We start from the raw sequence: 19462 nt of genomic DNA, 5'->3' as shown, positions 1-19462 counted from the left end.
ATTGCAAAAAATTGACACTATTATATCACTAAATTTAATAAATCTGTTCATGCCCAAAAACCACACATTGCAAAAATAACGAAGCCACAGAACTACTTCCACATCTGAAAATGCATGGTGAGCTACCAAGTGAGGATTGATTTTTTTGTGATGATTTCTTCGTTCATAAAAACTTTAAGATGTAGCGAAATAATTCTTTTAATAGATAGACAGATGTGGCAGTAAATACATTATGTTGCATTAAACTTTTATTTGCAAGATCTTCAACTTTAGAAAATTAGATATCTGGCATTTACCAGTGGTGTATTCTCTCATGTTATCTGGTTTACCTTAACTTCTTTTTTATGTACATATACATAGAAATTGAAGGAAAATTTATCAGACTTCTGGTTTTGTTTTAACATATGCACTAATATTATATCTAATTAATATATAATAAATATATACAAGAAATAAGAATTGTTGTGGTAAACCAGATCAAATTTTATGAAAATGCCAATGGCTTTTAGTAGTTCTTGAGGTATCAAAAAATGAATTTAGATAAATTGTCTGTTAAGCAGATCATGAAGATGTTCAATAGGGTAAAACTTAAGTGTACAATATTCTACGTAAAGAAGAAAGCTGTGGAGAAACTTATTAAAAAAAAATAACAAGAAAACTTCAGAAAACTGCAAAAGAAAATATTAATAAAATAGCATGGCAGTGGTTTGTTTGTGCCAGTGTGAAAAACCCTCACTTATGGGGTTTTATGTTACAAGAATATTCTAAAAAAGTTTCTCAAAAACTGGGTTAGACTGAATAAAAAGCATTTACATTTTTAGACATTACATCTGCATTAAACGGAAACAAGACTTCAGTGGAAAAATATCCTGGTCCCTTACAATTCTGTTTGCGGCAGGTTTCAATGCATTAGTATTTCCCAAATGCATTATATTTTTCTTTTGTGTTGCTCCTACCCAATGATAAACATGTTCATTCAGGAAAGGGTGAAAGAGACCACTACTGGCATAAAAGATGAATCTCTTGTTCATAAAAAGCTATGAATATGTGATCAAATGTGCACGAGTATGAGCCTTGATGCATACAATTTGTGTAAAGGTTATGCATCCAGCACTATTACCATTCTTGGCAATATATCAATTTTATCATCACTTTTAAAAGCCGCGGTTGCTCAGTTGGTAACGCGTCTGACTACCAAGCTAAAGGTCGTGGGTTCGATCCCCAGCCGGTTCAAATCCGGGAACTTTTCTAACTTTGGAAGTGGCCCCGGCACCCACCCAGCATCGAATAACATGGGTACCTGGGGGAAACCCTGGGGGGTAAAGGTGGTCAGGGGCGTGATGCTGATCACATCACCCCCACTCTCGACCGGATCAAGAAAGTGTGGGGCGTTACCCCCACACCGCCTATACGCCTTCATGGCATGGTGCTATGCACAGGGGAACACTTTACCTTTTTAAAATATTGATATAAAATGGCAGCACGAGGATATACAAACCTGACTTAACCCCGTAATAGGTGCCTATTCCTAGAAAGGTCCCTATCGGAAGGGAGCGCTGGTAGAAGCTTTCTTTATTGCATTGTCTAAGAACTCTCATCTCTTCTGCAGTAAACCGATAAGGCTAGAAGGAAATAGTATCCATGTATTAGTACCAACATGTTTTGTGAGGCTATATAACTTAAGCAATTATGAGGTATTCTACCAATTTTATGTGGATTATCAGTTATGAGGTTCATAGTAATTTTTCAAGTTCACAACTTTTTATTCAAGAATATATCCACATGCCACAACTTGCGAAGTACACAATCATTCTTTATCGGTCAATGGGGTTTTAGTTTCTTTTGTCATGAAAGTATCAGGATTCACAAAATATGCATAAAATGTACATTTTTTTTTCATGCCTCATACTCAGTTTTATGGGACCGAAAGTAGAAAAAGTGGGGTATGTTTGAATATTCATCTACATTATACATAATCTGAATAACTAATATGTTATGAAAATTTTTCTTTTTTATAATACAAAATTTTCCTAGTCAAGATATGAAAAAATTTTATTTTTTCAAATTTGGATTATTTAATTTTATACTTTAGAATTAAATGCATTGTTATAGGTTTTGTCATAAGTTAACAATTTATATGTTCTGTTACTACCCCCCACTTCACCCCTATAGAACTATGGCTATCATTTTAATGTTTCAGTGTGCTTGTATTTAGTGCACAACAATTTAATCAAATGATTGTTGGAAATTTTGAACATTTCATGAGGTTAGAAAGCATACAAAAAAACAAGAAAAAAAAAACAACTGAAAACGTACACTGATTAAAGAACATTGGAATGTTAAGAACGTTGTGGAGAATATTTACAATTTGGATACTTAAAGTGAAAACAGTTAAATTATTTGTGTTTAGGTTTCAAACACTGAAATATGTTTTGCTCCACCTAGATGAAATTGCTTATTCATTTCAAGATACTTCTTCAGGTTAAAAATAAAAGGGGTAATAGTTCCAAATGTGTAATGATTTTTGCAAGTTTTATGGAAGTATTAGGAAGAGTTTTAGAATACAGGAAACGATTGTGGAAGTAAGTTTTAAGCTTGTAGAAACTAATTAGCACACTTAGAAATTCACTAGGCATTATTTACTGGAGAAATTATGATTTGAAAGTAGTTTACGGAGGCCAGTTGTTCTTGGTTTAAAGTTATCGCAGATACAGATTCCCGATGTACTTTCATGCGAGGCTCAAAGGAGGTTTCATGTTTTAGACCATACATCACATGATCAGGTGTTGGGAGCATTTAGGAATGTTATTTTAATACTAAGAGCCCTAAACCTGACCTGCCTCCCCCAACAATGAAAGAATTTAGGGACACAACACCCCTTTGCACCTTACATAAAAATACATATTAGCAGGAGCAGTCCCTATCTAAGACGACAGCAAATAAAACTGATACTGGGTAACAAATATGCACATAGGAGTATAGAGAGGGGGATTATACTATAACACACACACGGTAACTAATTACTAAGCCTATGAAGTATATGTTCACAGACATAAATAGAAATTGAACCATGTAAAAAATGCATGTGTACCATTATTAATTCAGAATTAAACACGTGGAACTTGGGCCACAACAAATATTAAATGCATAACCAGAAGAAATCAGTAAGGAAATACTGAAGCATTTCAACTGAACCTGCCTAACTTACTATGCAAGTATTTTTGTGAGGTAATAATATTACACAAGGGGGAAAAGTGGGCATACTTATCACAAATGTATATACTTGTAAATAAAGGAGTTTCTATTCATATAAAAATGTAGACCTGAGCATAATCAAAATGTTTTAAAAATGGCAACAAAAACCTTATGCAGCATTCATTTACTTCATAGCATGTCCATGTAATGAAGTCACAGGAGGTAGGACATAGATAATGCCAAGATACGCATCCAAGTATTGCAAGTTGGGCCCTCATTTAACACAACTATAGGCTAACTGAAAAAAAAGTTTTGGGATAAATGCCAAATGTTCATAGCCCTGTCAATAAAACATTTCAAATCTACAGGGCAGGAAGCATAACTCTGTTGCCTTCACACCATAGGTATAAATGACAGTATAGGGTGTGAACAAAAAAAACAGCTAGGTCAGCAAATTGGCCCCTACCGCTACCAAGGGTTACTATACCCTAGATGAAAGGTTATAGTATATGCATATATTATGACTTTTCACATGCTCTTTGGATTAAAATATGTGTGACATGGGAAGCTTGTTTCTAGTTGTGTTTGTAGTGGTTCAGCATGGAAGAATTATACATTAGGAAGAGAGGAGGAAATGGTGGTGAATGCATACAAGTTTCCCGAGTTTGAATTTGGAGCAATTACAGAATGCCGGAAGTATCTGCTTTCAAATTCGGCATCTCACTAATTTTGGCATCCTAATCACGAATCTGTATTCATGTTTATGAATACCCTGAATTTTAACTATGCTTGCCTAACCTAACATAACCTTACATGAATGTATCGTGGGGCAAGTATGTTTTCCACAATTATTGAAGATGCCATATTGTCACATGTAAAGCAACGTTCCATGAAAAGGATAGCGAACTTCACTTGTTCACATCACCAAACATGGCGACCATATTAGTGTATCGACAATCATAGTGGTCAAGGTCAAAATTAGTGAGTATACCAAATTTGAAAGCAATCGGAGACACTTCCGGTATTCTGTAATTATACCTTGAATTTAAAGTGAGTAGGTAACATGAAACATTTATTTCTGTAAGATTGGTTTCATTGACTTAATTTCCTTCCCCAAGAGATTTCTTAACTGTTTCTGATTATTATTTTTTTTAGCCCATGTCATACTATTTTTGTTCATTCCTTTAAAAACTGAAATGCACATTGCAAAAACATCATGTCCAAATCTAGAGCTTACTTCAATGAAAAGACAGAAAACCACCTAAGTGCAGTGGCAATGGTGTTCAAGTGAGTAGCATCTAGTTATGGTAAGAGCACAGGGTTATGTCTGTACTCACATTCTCTAAATAAAAATAAACTTCTGAAGGTGATATTTTAATGTACAAAACTTAGTAACTTAAATAAGCAACTGACAAGTGAGGCCTTTATCAAACATTGGGTTTTCTGCCTTAATTTTTACACGTGACACTTTCAAGGGGCTACAATACGTGGACGTAAATCGTTAGAAATGTTGTAACAGAAAGTTTTATTATTGACCACAGCTTTCATAAGTTTTGGTCTTTGGGTTTACTCTTTCATCCACTTCATAGCACTCACTGACAGACTACAGTATCAAATTAACCTTCAATTTCAATAATGGATACATTTAGTGAATTTTTAGGTAACAGTTTAGTATATCGGAAACACATTTCTTCAATTTTACAGAAGAAACTACTTACGGAAATGAGTTTCTCCAATGTTTACAACATTCATCGAGGAATTATCTTTCATCGTGGAATATATTTGATCGGGAAATCATGTATTTTTCAAGAGAAATATCTCGCAGATGCACAATTGCCATTGCTTTCATTTGCTTGCCCTACGAGAACCGGATGCTCGGTACGTTTCATAAGGTAAGCCCCTGTCAGTGTTTCCAACACCTTTTTTTTTTCACTATGCTTGCCTAATGTACAATTTGCACACGTGACGAACACGATAGTAGGTATTTTTCGGTGAAGAAGGTTGGAAACACTGCATACCCACAACATGAGTCAAGATGTGCCTGCCATATTGTGCGTTACGGAAGCGAATAAAGAAATAAAAAAATCACTATGTGAAAAATTGTGTTTGTTTTCGTGTAAAAAGCATAATGACACCTCGAACTATGTTCCGTAATACACAATTTGTAAGTACGAACCATTCAAAACACAAAATATTCGATTTTAATGTGTTTCCGATATACTAAACTCTTACAATTTTTTATGCAAGTTGTTTGACGACTGCTATTGTCCCTTGAACGTAACAATATCCACCAGAAAATGTAGGCAGTTAAGGAATTTAGATCCTCAAAACTCTACCTCTAACTTGAAATTGGATATGTAACCACTTTCGGTAATAGTTCATTATATCGGAGACACATTTAAATCGGATATTTTGTGTTTCGCATAGTTCGTACTTACCAATTGTGTATTGCGGAACATAGTTCAAAGTGCCATTATGCTTTTTACACTAAAACAAACAATTTTTCACATACAGAGTGATTTTTTTTATTCCTTTCTTTGCTTCCGGAATACAAAATATGGCGGGCACATCTTGACTCATGTTGTGGGTATGCAGTGTTTAAACCTTCTTCACCAAAAAATACCTAGCTTACTATCGTGTTTGTCACCAGTGGAAATTATACGGTAAGAGTCTAGTTTACATCCTTTTCCTAAGGAATACGTGTCATATATCGTTGGAAAGGTTATTTTATACGGAATTCAACAACAAGGCGAGGAAAAATTTCCTGGAGGAGAAAAATTGAGAAAAACCGATGTTGTCCGGATATGCGTGATTGAACGTACGGAGGACATTTTTCGATGATGAAGCACATATTTAGGGGTGAATTGAGTGCTAATGGAACCTAACCTAACCTCATAGGCACACCTTGTTCCCGTGAATGGTTAGTGACAGAAAGTGTAAAAAGAAAACTTACTTACCCTACGGATGTCCGAGCGCCGGCTGTCTGCTAGCACGGTTTTGTAAACGGGCAAGAAGGAGTGGGCAAGGACGTAAACTAGACTCTAGCCAATTATACATTATGCACGGGTAGTTGACGATAGCCTGGGTAGCTGACGGATAGCCCCACGAACCATCGACGGATAGCCCCACAAACTATTCACAGATAGCCCCATGAACCATTCACAGATAGCTCCACGAACCATTATGTACGGTAGCTAATGGATAGCCCCACAAACCATTTCCATATGGTTAGGTTAGGTTTGGTTGGGTTAGGCAAGCATAGTAAAAAAAAAAAGTAGTAGTTTGAAAAACTGACAGTGGGTTACATCATCGAACGTGCGGAGCATGCAGTTCACGTACGGGAAGCATGGCAATTGTGCGTCGGTGGGATATTTCTCTTGAAAAATATATGATTTGCCGGTCAAATAGATTCCACGATGAAGGAAAATACCTCCACGAACGTTGGAAAGCTTAGAGAAACTCATTTCCGTAAGTAGTTTCTTCTGTAAAAATGAAGAAATGTGTCTCCGATATAACGAACTGTTACCCCACTTTCTACCAACGTAATTTCATTCGCGAAACATTTCATGGAAATTGCATAACTATGTAGTCATCGATTTACAGACAGGCTTTATGGCAGAACAAACTTCATGTAGCTTCCTCACAAGTAAGCATCTTGCATGTATACACATTTTATCCTCCAGCTAACCGTTTGAGGAATTCTTCCATACTGATCTCCTGGTGCTTGTGTAGGTATTTGTCCTTGGCTGGAACCCGGTCCAGTTGATCCTGGAAATTCATTGCCACTCTGGTCAATCGTCGCCGCCATAACTGAATATCATGGTTGCCAGATTTTGTATATCAAACTTTTCCCCCCTCTCACCCTATGAACACTGAATTGCTCACGGACAGACTTTTCGGGTGGCTCCTTGCTCGTTTGTCATTTGGCTACCCTAAGCTTTACAACGGAGCGCAATGCAGTGCGATATTCAAATGAGGGAGAGGGGCTGGATTTTATATCGCCCAAAATTGCCTCAGTTTTCCCCAGAAAAGGATATCAGAAGACATAATATTAATTCTGCATAAATTAAAATCAACTCTCATAACACACGCAGGCTAGTCACCATCGTACGCAGGATGCTTTTCCGGCGGGAGGGGGGGGGGTAGAATTGTAAAAGTGGATAATACACTCTTGCTTGATGGAGTTGGCGTTTTAAGCCCACTTTATGCACGGGAAGGTGATTAGACATACAGTTTAAAGTGCGATCTGAACTACTGTGTGCCTCCGCTGGGATCCGAAACCGGGAACCCTTCATTACAAGCGGCGACGTTACCACTGCGCAATCGGTGAGGCCAGTAATGGGGATTTGCTTGCTTGATTGATTTTACTTCGCTTTTCTGTTACTTTTGGCTAATTGCGAAGATCAGCATGAGTGGTGATATGATGAAATTGATGAATGGACACTCAACAAACATCCATGCTCAGAACAGAATTCGAACTCGGGATCCCTGGCGTCGTAGCGCGATGTGCTAACCACTCCGTCACGGGGGCGGCTAATGGGGGTTTGCATTTGCCACTTCTTTTTTCTCTCTTAGGTTACCAGTTCAAATTCTCTGACAGACCGACACCGAACAACGGCATATTTATTTTATTTGTGAAACAAAGTTTCTACCGATTTCCCGTCATAAACTATTTCTGGAAAGAGTACATTCGTGATTCTATTTTATTCAAGCTGACAGAGACAAATTTGAGGGTGTACCACCCCGAACACTTGTATTTAGGGTGCGACCAAATTGAGGAAGGATGAAATGAAACGGACAGACCGTCGGCCAAACAGAATGATATACATCCCATTCTCTCTGCCGTCGGCATTCAGGGCCGGAAGCCAGACGGTCCACTGTGCTCTTTTCCGACATTTTGTGTTTACAACCGCGGGAGGGTTTCTCTGACATCAAGATAAAACTGCCTTCCGAGTATCTCATACTTTAGTACTACAAAGCACATAGTGCTGCTGTTTCTTAGAGTAATGAGCAGGGGTGTAGATTTATAGACGCTAAAAACTTTTAAAACGGCAGGCAAATAGGCACTCAACATGATGAAAATACATGTATGCACTTGATGGCAGAAGTGTTGACTTGATTGTTTTGGTATTTTATTGTATTTTTCTTATATTTGCGTCACTTTATTTACATTCGGTTAATCGCTACGAATATGATGAATAGTAGGTAGATGAAATTGCTGATATGGAAAATGCTTTATCCAAAGAAAATAATAATAATATTAAGAATATTATTTGAGCATATTGCAGGGAAGAACTTGGAAATTGTGGATACATTTTCTGCTTTTGCTTCATTGTTATCCTCCCCTTTTATTCCTACGATAATATCTAGTTCTCATAAACTGGCTTAAATCGCGGCGTTGAGGACGAATGATGATAAGATAAAAGGACAATCACGAAGGAACATTGACAAGACAAGACAGAACCCGTCGTAGGATTACACTGGCTGTGGGTCCACATGCTAGGGTTTCAAATGCGGTGATGGATCTGTAATATGGGAATTTAACTCCAATAAATCCTCTGCTGGGCATCTTATGTATATAGTTTAAACCGCAATCGAACTTGGCACCTTTTATTTCGAGGCGATCGTGTTACCCACTACCCTTCGAAGAGGTCCCTGTCTGGTTGTGAACTTCAAGAATGATGACGTTGGATAACAAATTGTAGAACTAAATACTCGTATTTGATGGCACTGGATATAACAGATGGCACAGTTATTGGCTAATTTTATTTTTATGCGTGAGTCGAACGTGGCTTTTTTATGCACCCGGCGATGCTACTTTCCTTCAGCCTACTTTTACAGTTTATTACAAAATTCCGTTTCCAACGTGCAAGCTTAATACGCTATGAGACCAGATGTCCCAAGCTCTAACTCTGGTCAGGAATACGTGTACCATATTTGTCCCATCACCAGGGACGTAGCTAGGTTGATCAGTTTGGGGGGGCCCAAACGTAAATTTTTTTCTATCAAACTATTATAAATTAACAAACTATTTGTACACCATATAGGCCTATACTGTATACATACATTATATATGAATGTGTGTATATATATATATATATATATGTATATATATATATTGGGTTGGTGCGAATGAAATGTCCGGCCCAGGTGCGTCATTGCCAAAGACCAAAAAAATCAAAACTACAATACCTGGTTAATTAAAATAGTCGCCGTCTGCAGCCACACACTTTTGTCATCGCTCAGCCAACAATTGGATTCCATGGCGAAAGAAGTCTGGAGTCTGCGACGCAAAGATCTCCTCAACGGCATGTTGCACCGCCCGATCATCAGCGAAGGTCTTCCCTGTTAGGAAGTGATCGAGATGCCGGAAGTGATGGTAGTCAATGGAAGAGAGGTCGGGAGAATATGCTGGATGAGGAAGGGTTTCATATTGCAACTCATGGAGAGCCTGCACCGTCCTTTGCGCGACATGTGGGCGAGCATTGTCGTGCAACACCAGGACACCATGTCTGTGGACCATTGCTGGATGCTTGTGGAGAAGTTTGTGGTGCATTTCATGGAGTTCAGCACTGTAACAATTTGCATTGATGGTTTCACCTCGCCTGAGAAAGACATGATGGATCACACCCACCATAGACCACCATACCAGCAACAACACCTTCCGTGGGTAGAGAGGTGGTTTCGGAAACCGCCCTGGACGTTGATCACGATTCAACCGTTGTCCTGATCGTTTATGATTGTCATAGCAGATCCATTCTTCATCTGAAGTGACAATCCGATGCAGGAAACCATCCAGGTTATTCCTTACACTCAGAATACTGCACACCTCCAGACGGCGAGTCTTGTTGACCGGTGTCAAATCATGTGGTACCCATGAGTCCAACTTTTTCACTTTACTGATCGCAGGGAGCCGCCAAACGACAGTGGTATGGTGTATGCCTAACTCGTCTGCAATGGCACGAACACTTTTCCTAGGATCCGCTTCCACGGGGTTCCTGAGGAGCTCATCCGAACATGATGTTCTTCGATGGCCACTGGGTTCATTTTGCAATGCTGTGTCACCGGAACGCAATTTGACAAACCGGCGGCGAATGGTGCGTTCATTTACCATTCCTAGCCCAAATGCACTGTTAGTGTCTTTGGCGGCTTGCTGAGCAAAATGTCCAAGTTTGAATTCGTAAAGACAAATCACTCGCAATTGTGTGTTCTGCATGGTGCACTTTCAGATGACCCTGTTCAGCAACACACCGCCTCCTGACAGTCTGGGTGCTCCAGCCTGTTTGCTGGACGTATACAGAGTTTATGACGTTAGACCTGTGACCTCAGTCAATCCCTGTGTTGTGTGTTTGAGCTGAGTTTCCGACCAGACGTCAAAGCGGACATTTCATTCGCACCAACCCAATATATATATATATATATATATATATATATTTATAGTCTTGGAAAGAAAAGGAACAAGGGCCTCTTCGGTGGCGCATGGTAGCATCGTCGCCTTGTAATCAACCGGTTCCAGGTTCGATACCCGGTGGATGCTCATAGTGGTTCGGATCCTACTTTACACTGTAGAACCAGTCCCGATTAACCTTACTGTGTATAAAGGGGACCTAAAACACCAACTCAATCAATCAATAAATTGGAAAGGAACATTATTTTCCTCTGTAGCCCCCAAACGTCGAAGGATATACTCTCGCGAAATCCACAGCCATTATTCGGGAAACTAAATGCAGAATGAACTCATTAGCTTAATGGCTGATACACCAAGAAAATTGAGAAGTAGATAAACCCCTTTTCTGTGGTTTTAGAAATAAAGTCCTGGAACCAGGTTTACAAGTATTGGCAACAGTGCAAATATGAAATGTGTGGGTAATGAGTTCAAGCTAGGCATCTCAAGTATACAGTTCATACCGGAATCGAATCCGGTATCTCTTAGTTCAAGGGCGGGCCCGAGTCTTCTATGCATCTGATTGTTCACTTCGGAAATGATGACGATAAGAAATTATATGCACACGTCTAATTTCTCAAAATGAATCTTATTTGTGTGTGGAAAACTGAATATATGATGGCACTGGATAAAACGAAGTTCTCACACGCTCAAATGATTACGCTCTCGTCTTTGGTTCGGCAGGTTCAACAACATGCCCGGGTTCGATTCCCAATGGAGACACATAGTTGTTCGGATCTCAGTTTAAACTGTAGGTCTAATCCCGATTAGCCTTACTGTGCATAAAGTGGACTTAAATCACCAGTTCAATTAATCAATCAATCGAAAGGTTCAAGGTTCGATCGCTGGTGGTCAGGCCGGTAGCCTGAATTTGATTTCGGAAGGGGCTTATACCTTATCGGGCGAAAGGCGAAAATGTGGGGGGATGGGTAAATGCGCTGAAGATGAATTTCTTGGTATATTGCAACTACTTGCAATATGTATATGCATAACATATACAAGATGTTTAATACTGTTAATGAAGTAAATTTAATTACTACTACACATTATTAAAATCAGATATTTGTAGGATTTCGGGAAAGGACTGCAGCCCCAGAGCCCCTTCCCTGGGTATGTGCCTGCTTGTATTAGTTCCAAAATTTCTGTGCTGTTCCAACATCGTGAGGACAATTTGTGAAGTACTTGAAACCGATATGGAACAAAATTCTGCTCTCGAAACTATGGGAGTGGATGTGATGACCACGCTCAACCGAATGAAAGAACTTTTCGCAGGCCTTGTCACTCAATATTAATTTTACTGACTAATTGTAAGTTTTTCTTGACCTCCTCGATGACGCAGTGGTACCGTCGCCGCCTTGTAATCAAGGGGTCCCGGGTTCGATGCCCGGTGGAGGCACATAGTGGTTCGGATCCCCGATTAGCCTTACTGTGCATAAAGTGGACTTAAAACACGAACTCGATAATTGGAAGGTTTTAGAAGAACTAAACATGTCTTTTTATGCATCGTACAACTTTGCTTCTTTTCACCCTATTTTTACAGTTTTTCTTCCTAAGAATTCCACTGAGTATAACACGCTACGAAGCCAGAGGTCCAAGGTTCGGGCATTGGATAGGTATGGTTGTATCATGTCTGTCCCATCGCCATTCCTTCGGCTCATCATTCATCTTCATCGTCTCATTTAACCCAAGAGGTAGAAAAGCGGCGAAATGTAGAAATATATAAATGATTGGTTTGGTTTATTTTACTACGCTCTTCTGACACTTTTTGGCTAATCGTGAAGATGAAAATGAGTGATGTGAAATTGTGGAGAAGACCATCATAAAGAACACACACGCTCAGTCCGGGATTTGAACCAAGGACCCCTGGCATCGTAATGCACCTTGTTAACCACTGCACAACAAATAGAAACAGAAAATGCTTGATAAGTTAGTTATTTGCTACTCCATAACTCATGATTGTATTATAAGTATTATTCGCTGTATGACTAGATATTAATTATATTTGTATGTCTAGCCAACCTAGCCACCTAAGCAGCAGCAGCTTCCGCATTTGCAGGTGGAGGCTAAATGAAGAAAAATGACAGAAAGTCAGAAAGATATACAAAGTTTTGTAACATAATACTTATAGGCTGTAAAAACAATTGCTACATACCTAGTTTCCTTCCTTAATTTAAACGTGGTTTATTCTTCATTATACATGAGATCAACCACCCTGGGAGTTGAACCCAGGATCTTGACTGGTATTCAGACTCTATTTTAGAATGCCAATATGTTGGATATTTGGTTGATCAGTCGATGCTGATCCATTGTTTCCAGAGAGAGACAATCTGGCAGCTTCTCATTCGACATTTCACTCGCGATGTAGGAAAACGAGATCACAAACACTTCGTGATTCTATCTTCTCGGTTTACAGAAGTTAACCACCGCTCGGACCACAAACCCTACTTCAAACTATCTGACAGACATCAAAAATTGTCCACCGGCCTCCCCGATGGCGCAGTGGTAGCATCGTCGCCTTGTAATCAAGGGATTCCGTGTTCGATACCCGGTGGAGGAACATAGTGGTTCGGATCCCACTTTAAACTGTAGGTCCAGTCCCGATTAGCCTTACTGTGCATAAAGTGGACTTAAAACATCAAATGAATCAATCAATCACTCAATTGTCCACCAAATCAACAGATGAACCGACCGCCTCGATGTTTCTCCGAATTTTCAAAAAGTGGCCTTTCCCTCCTTTGCAGGGCAGGTCATTAGCAAGAGGGTTGAGTGCATGTGAAAAGAACTGCTATGTCATTCATTCCCGCGACGAAAAAGGGACAAGCAATATAATTCTGTTCTTGGAATTTGAAACGCATGGGGATATCTTTTCTGAACCATAAAATAATTAACGCAGAAAGTTCTAGCCACCCACAGCTAAATCTTCCTGTTCGTGTCGTCCTTTCGACGCCCATGGTGCCTGTGCAAGGCCAGATGAAGAGAAAGTGCGGGTTTTGGGGGGATCCTGGATATGGTGTGCAGCGGGAGGAAAAGTGCATTTTCAATAGATGTCAGACTTCCCTGACCGAGGCGGATCACAAAACCATTAACTGCATCCCCTCCCAATACATCTGTTTGTGTTCAACAAGCAAGAAAAAGGGAAATAAGAAAAAAATGCCTTGCTTGGGTTCGTGCTACTGAAAATTGAAGAAGTGTTTCAAACTGCAAGCAAAGTTTACTGCAATATTTTTCATCAAAGTAAAATTTCTAGCAAATACAGAACAGTTTCCCGGGGCCACGTAGACATTTGCCGGGGCCAGTGCCCCCGCGTGCCCCCTCCTAACGACGTCCCAGCCCATCACCATTTCTTCAGTTCATCATTCATCCTCACCGCCGCGATTAACAAGAAGCAACGAAAAATAACCAACCTAGAAATGGAACTAGAAAACGTTCTCTCGAAATTGGACAAGTTGAGTACACTACCCAATGGGAAGAAGATTTCCGCTTCTATGAGTAATAATTGATTGACTTGCTTTATTTTACTTCGCTTTTTGTGCCACTTTTGGCTAATTTGCGAAGATGAGGATGAGTGATGATATGATGATATTGGTGAATGGACACTCACAAACATCCATGCTCAGGCCAGGATTCGAACGCAGCGTCGTAGCGCGATGTGTTAACCACTCCGCCATCTTCCTTGAGTAATTATACAAATGATAACAGAAAGCGCTTTAGAATTTGAAAAGCTAATGTATCTAAAGCGTGTAGATCATTGTTAATAATTTAGTACATACCTCGTTATCTTCCATAAAAGAGGGGTGGCTTATTCTTCATTATAGCCATGTATTAGCGGAAATCTCCCTCCCCTGAAGTTTTATCTTGCAACTTCTATCACACGCACCACACTATGACTGTCTCCGTAATCTGAGACAGGAATGAAAATTGTTTCCAAAGAGCTCAGGAAGGAGTAACGTCGATCCCGAGGGACATCTGCCACCGCTGTCAATCGGCCCGAATTTTGACCTGACAGGGAGAAAAAGTACATTTTCAAAAGACCTCCGAATTCCCTTAACGGGACGGGCTATAAAATCATTAGCGGCAGCTCCTGCGTTGCATCTGTTTTCGACAGGCAAGCAGTAGAAGAATGAGTACAAGTCTTCATGGCGCGGGAAATTTGGGAGCAGTGTTTCAAACTGTAAGCAAAATTTACTGAAGAACAATTTTGCAATATTTGCCATCAAATTAAAATTTCCAGTAAAATACAGAAACATTTGCCGGGGCCACGTGGACGTTTGCGGGGGCCACGTGGACGTTTGCGGGGGCCAGTGCCCCCGCGGGCCCCCCCTAACGACGTGTCTGAACAAGAGGTTGCAGGTTCGATACCCGGTGAAGGCACAAAGGGTTTCGGCAGATACCACTTTAAACTGTAGGCCCAGTTCTGATGAAATGATCCTGCAGGGCCGGACTGGGATTGCCAAAAGGGCGGTGGCACCGGCAATTTTCCTTAAGAGGGTGCCCCAAGAAATCGTTGATTGTAAATTGTAATGAATATGGCTCCGAAGTTGATGAAAAATCAATTTATTTCTAAGCCCTGAAAACAATGATAAATCTATATCAGTCCTTTTCCCATAAGTTAGAAACAGAAAACATTGTTCATATTTTGCATTTACCGGCCTTTTTGGGTTTTAGGTAATCTTTCAGTATTTTTTGCCGACTTTATTGCATTTACTTAATTTTTAAGGTTATTTTTCTTCTCCTCCGTTTCGTGAATATTAAATGCATTTACTGGCATAATTTAGGTATTAATTTTTCCTCCAGCACTTAAGTATTTTATTTGTGTGAAGCCTACTTTGAGGTTCCTCGCTGGCCACTATAATCGCTTTAATCTTGGGTTTTAGTCACTATATAAAAAAAAATATAATCTAATGTACACGAAATCGGAAATACAACTGTATTTTCAGACATTAACCGACTACTGTGTATCGTGTAAGACCCACTCTGAAAGGAGGTGAATGACTTGAAATAAAAGAAAAGAGAACTTCCTTAGCACGTAATTGCTTCAGATAGTTTAAAACACCAAACAATGGGTTTTGTCTAATTATTCAACTATCTGTTGTAATTTATGAAAAATCAAGCTTTCGTTTTACGTCATTTTTAAAAATAATTTTAAGGTCATCCTATGGCTATTTTAAAAGACATATGTTCTAATACCTTCATGATTTTCAGAATAGGGTGGGCCTAAACAATTATAATGAACAATTTTGTAAGTTTCATACTGTCTGCCTTTAGTTTCCTGTAAGCAAGGAATTATAGGATGGCATTCCGTTATTAATTTCAATAAGTCTCATTTTCTTGTAGAAAAGCTAATAATATTCCATTGAACTAGAAATTGCATCTACTATGTATATCCTACTTGTTCTGTTTGGAAGTAGGGTTTTGTAACATATTTAAAACATTTATGGATAGCTCATTGATATGTTGTAAAAGCTGATTTTGTTGTTGTAACTCTTTGAATTTAAATAGGGTTGACCATAGGAGTGGTATTGTTTCTAGAAGTGAGGTGTAGACGTTGTGAATATTATCGGTAGATGGGGGGGGGGGGGGTTGATCAATATTTTTTGTCGACCAGAAGTAGCAGAAGTTAAGACATTTTTCCCTATAGATAAGGAAGGAGTAATGTCCGACTCCGTTGAGGAGCTTTCTGCATTTGATGAGATGTGATCTGGATGATTGTGAACCATATTTCTTGCTTTGTTATGGTGTTTTCTTTTGTACTTTGTAGGTTAATTTTTATTTTTGTGTGCGATATTTGGTATCTCAAATATGTCTGGATGTAGATGTGATAGGTGGAGATGGGATGAAGACCATGTTTTAAAGACAGCTATTCGACTTGGAAGCGCGTTACGCTAACCAATTTGCCACAGGGTTGGTTTTCAGTTCATCAAATCACTCTATTCGTCATTCAAATTCCAGAGGTAGCAAAGCAACGTAAAATAACGAAAACAGAAAATAATAACATATACAATTATCATTATACCCAGCAAATCCGCACAAACCTCATCTGGCATTCGTTTTGCAGAATGGCCTTGAGGATTAAAGATCGCCCACTTTTTGGTTCAGCTCGAGACAATTCAGGTGCCTTATCAAAGCTGCCCTGAACCACACAGGGTTTCTAACCCACTTCGCCGTGAGTTCTACTATTACCTTTGTCGTTGTTTGTACGTCTAATGGTGAATGAACCCGGAATCCCTTGATTACAATGTCGGCGAAGTCCACAAACTATTGGGAAACTGATATAATTTATCAAGAAATGCCAAACATTTCGGCGTTTCTTATTTTTGCTAGAAAGAGAATGAGGAACATGCTAAGACGTTAGGCTAATAAATCCAATAGATAATTTCGCCTTTCACCATTATCAGTAGAAGTTTGCATTGTGAAGTTTTTGGAAGTGCATATATAAAGAGCAAGCATGAATTCAATAAATGTAAATATTTGTTCCAATGTTGTAGAATAAGACATCTAGAATAATAAGTTTATCAAAATGCAATAGCAATAAATAAAAATTCTCTACAGTCAAAAATTGAATGCTCAGGAGAGAGACTAATGTGAGAAAAGAAATTATTTGTAATGAAGTTATCTTAATGTTTAATTTTCATTCAAGTTATTTTTAACAATCAGTATAATGTGCCTTTTCTAACCCTTACCCTCCCCTCAAATTCTTTTCATCCCCTCAAAGTAAACAAGTTTAATTAGCACATTGTCTCAAACAGATATAGCTATTGGCAAAATACATCACAAAGTTTACCTTCTACACAAACAAGCATATTCATTCATTAATTCATATCATTAAAACATCTCAATTCCCTCTTCTAAGTGATAAGAAGTCATTGCTATGAAATAACCCTGAATGATAAACCCTGAATAAAAATTGTAGCCTTGGAACAAATTTATCGGTTTGTGTACATTATTACATTAGGTGAAAGTTGGGCAAGGTTGTGTCTTTACAGTTAAAAGCACTGAGGATGAGAACTGTGTCCATGCTTGAGTTTTATGTTAAAAGTAAATACGTATGGGCGATTTATCATTGTTTAATTCGTATTGAACATTTCATTTCTCTATTTTAACTTTTCAATGTTAAAATTTGAATTTTTATGGCGAGTAAATGTATTTCTCCGCCTATGGAGCAAGACGAATAAATATACATGTTTTTTTTAAATATTGGTTTCTAAAATAATTATTCTCACGTATTTGTTAGTTTCAATCAACTTTGTATCTAATAAAGGGTTGCATAAAAGGATTTATATTGAAATATGTGTTTGTTTTAATTTAGTATGCATTCCATTTGGTTAAACGTCAGTGTTTGGAAGTAACTACTTACTTCTAATGCACTTAGAAGTAGACCAATCATTTACTTTGTGACAATTTCTAACTCTAACTATCTACTTTTGAAAGTAAGTAGTTGTAACACAGTTATTTTTTTACAACAGAAGTAACATATCAATAGTTAATTTGACAGTTACTTTATAAGACAAAATTTGTAAAGGTGCCTTTACAATTTCATACATATCAATGTGTTCAGAAGCCTGCCACTGGTACCTATTACGAATTCGATGCTACGAATTCATTTTCTAGAATACAATATGACATGCCAGATTTTGTGGTGGTGCTGTCGAGACAACAACCAGCAACAAAATTCAAGTAAATTCGATAACTGCAATATCAAAAACATATATCTTAAAAACAGCAGAAACGAGGTGTTTTCTAGAGAAAATTATAATTTAGACATGTCCAAGGATGATTTTCTTAAATTATACGAGGCCTACACAGCATACAAAAGAGTCTCTACTGGCAATACAGACATGTATTACTCACCCGATGAATTCAAAGCACAGAGACCGATGTTTGTAATCAACACCTCAAAACGCAAGCAGGTTATAGTTAATGACAGGACAAACATTAAAATAATCTGTGAATTCCATGATACACCACCTGCAGACACCATGTGCAGTGTTATTCTTATAGGTCAGAAATCATATGTTTATGATATAAGAAACGAAAGAGTTACAGAGCAATTCTAGAAAGCCTATGCATAATGCATTGTCATAGTACTAGATATACAAGTTGAGCCTGGTGTCCAATTAAAATATTCGGGTTAACATATTCATACTCTGAACTGACTGTCAAGTATTTAAGCACACTTGACAGAGTATTACATTAAAGGCAATAAGCTCATATGAGCATCTTGGCCTTAAGTGTAGTCAAAACAATGTCAAGAGGGCATATTTTTTACGATCCTATAGACAACAATGTGACAGATGCAGCTTTTCTACGTGTAGCCAAATCAATCTGAGGGGGGTCATTCTTTTCACGGGAAATCCCCGAGGGCGTTTTTACTAAATTGTTGGATTAGACAGAGTAGCACACTGTATGCAATAAGCTTATATAAACATCTTGACATAGTTTTAAGTGTAGCCAAAACCAATCTGAGGGGGGTCATACTTTTGTGTTCCAGTAATATCGTATTTTATACTAGTAATGTGATTCCTGCTTTTGTGGTAGGGCGTTTACAGAAAACAATACATTCGTACGTGGATGTGAATCGACGGAAGAATACTCTACTAGACTCTGCTACATCGTCGGTTGGTCCATCTTTCCTAGGTACGGGAATTCACACCAGGTTCCATTGTGACGAAAAAATGTTCCATCGGATGTCAACCGCGACGAAGGACAGTGGTGATGATATTTGGCACTTTTATTTCCTCTCGACGTTGCGTATCTCTCCTTCTCTCAAACGTCGGCTGGGCATTTTCATCTCGAACGTCGGCTGGACATTCTCATCTCGGGCGT

At 38.6% G+C, this 19462-nt stretch overlaps 1 protein-coding gene across 2 annotated transcripts in view; it reads right to left on the bottom strand.

Moving 5' to 3' along the window:
* The window catches only part of LOC145991457 (OCIA domain-containing protein 1-like), a 35805-nt gene extending 28761 nt beyond the window's left edge, over nt 1-7044 (bottom strand). For both annotated transcript variants that reach the window (XR_014442062.1, XM_083127462.1), the window contains exons 1-2: nt 6884-7044; nt 1499-1622 (exon numbers count right to left, since the gene is read on the bottom strand). Coding sequence is in view for 1 of the 2 variants with exons in the window: in XM_083127462.1 (XP_082983588.1) it covers nt 1499-1622; nt 6884-7003 (244 nt within the window). In the remaining variant the exon portion in view is untranslated. The remainder of the gene's footprint in view (nt 1-1498; nt 1623-6883) is intronic.
* Between the last annotated feature and the right edge of the window lie 12418 nt (nt 7045-19462).

Source organism: Lepisma saccharinum, chromosome 8 (assembly GCF_977018435.1).
Source record: "Lepisma saccharinum chromosome 8, izLepSacc3.1, whole genome shotgun sequence".
Classification (NCBI taxonomy): Eukaryota; Metazoa; Arthropoda; class Insecta; order Zygentoma; family Lepismatidae; genus Lepisma; species Lepisma saccharinum.
The sequence above is the reverse complement of the archived record's forward strand: the minus strand, read 5'-3'. Positions and strand labels throughout refer to the sequence as shown.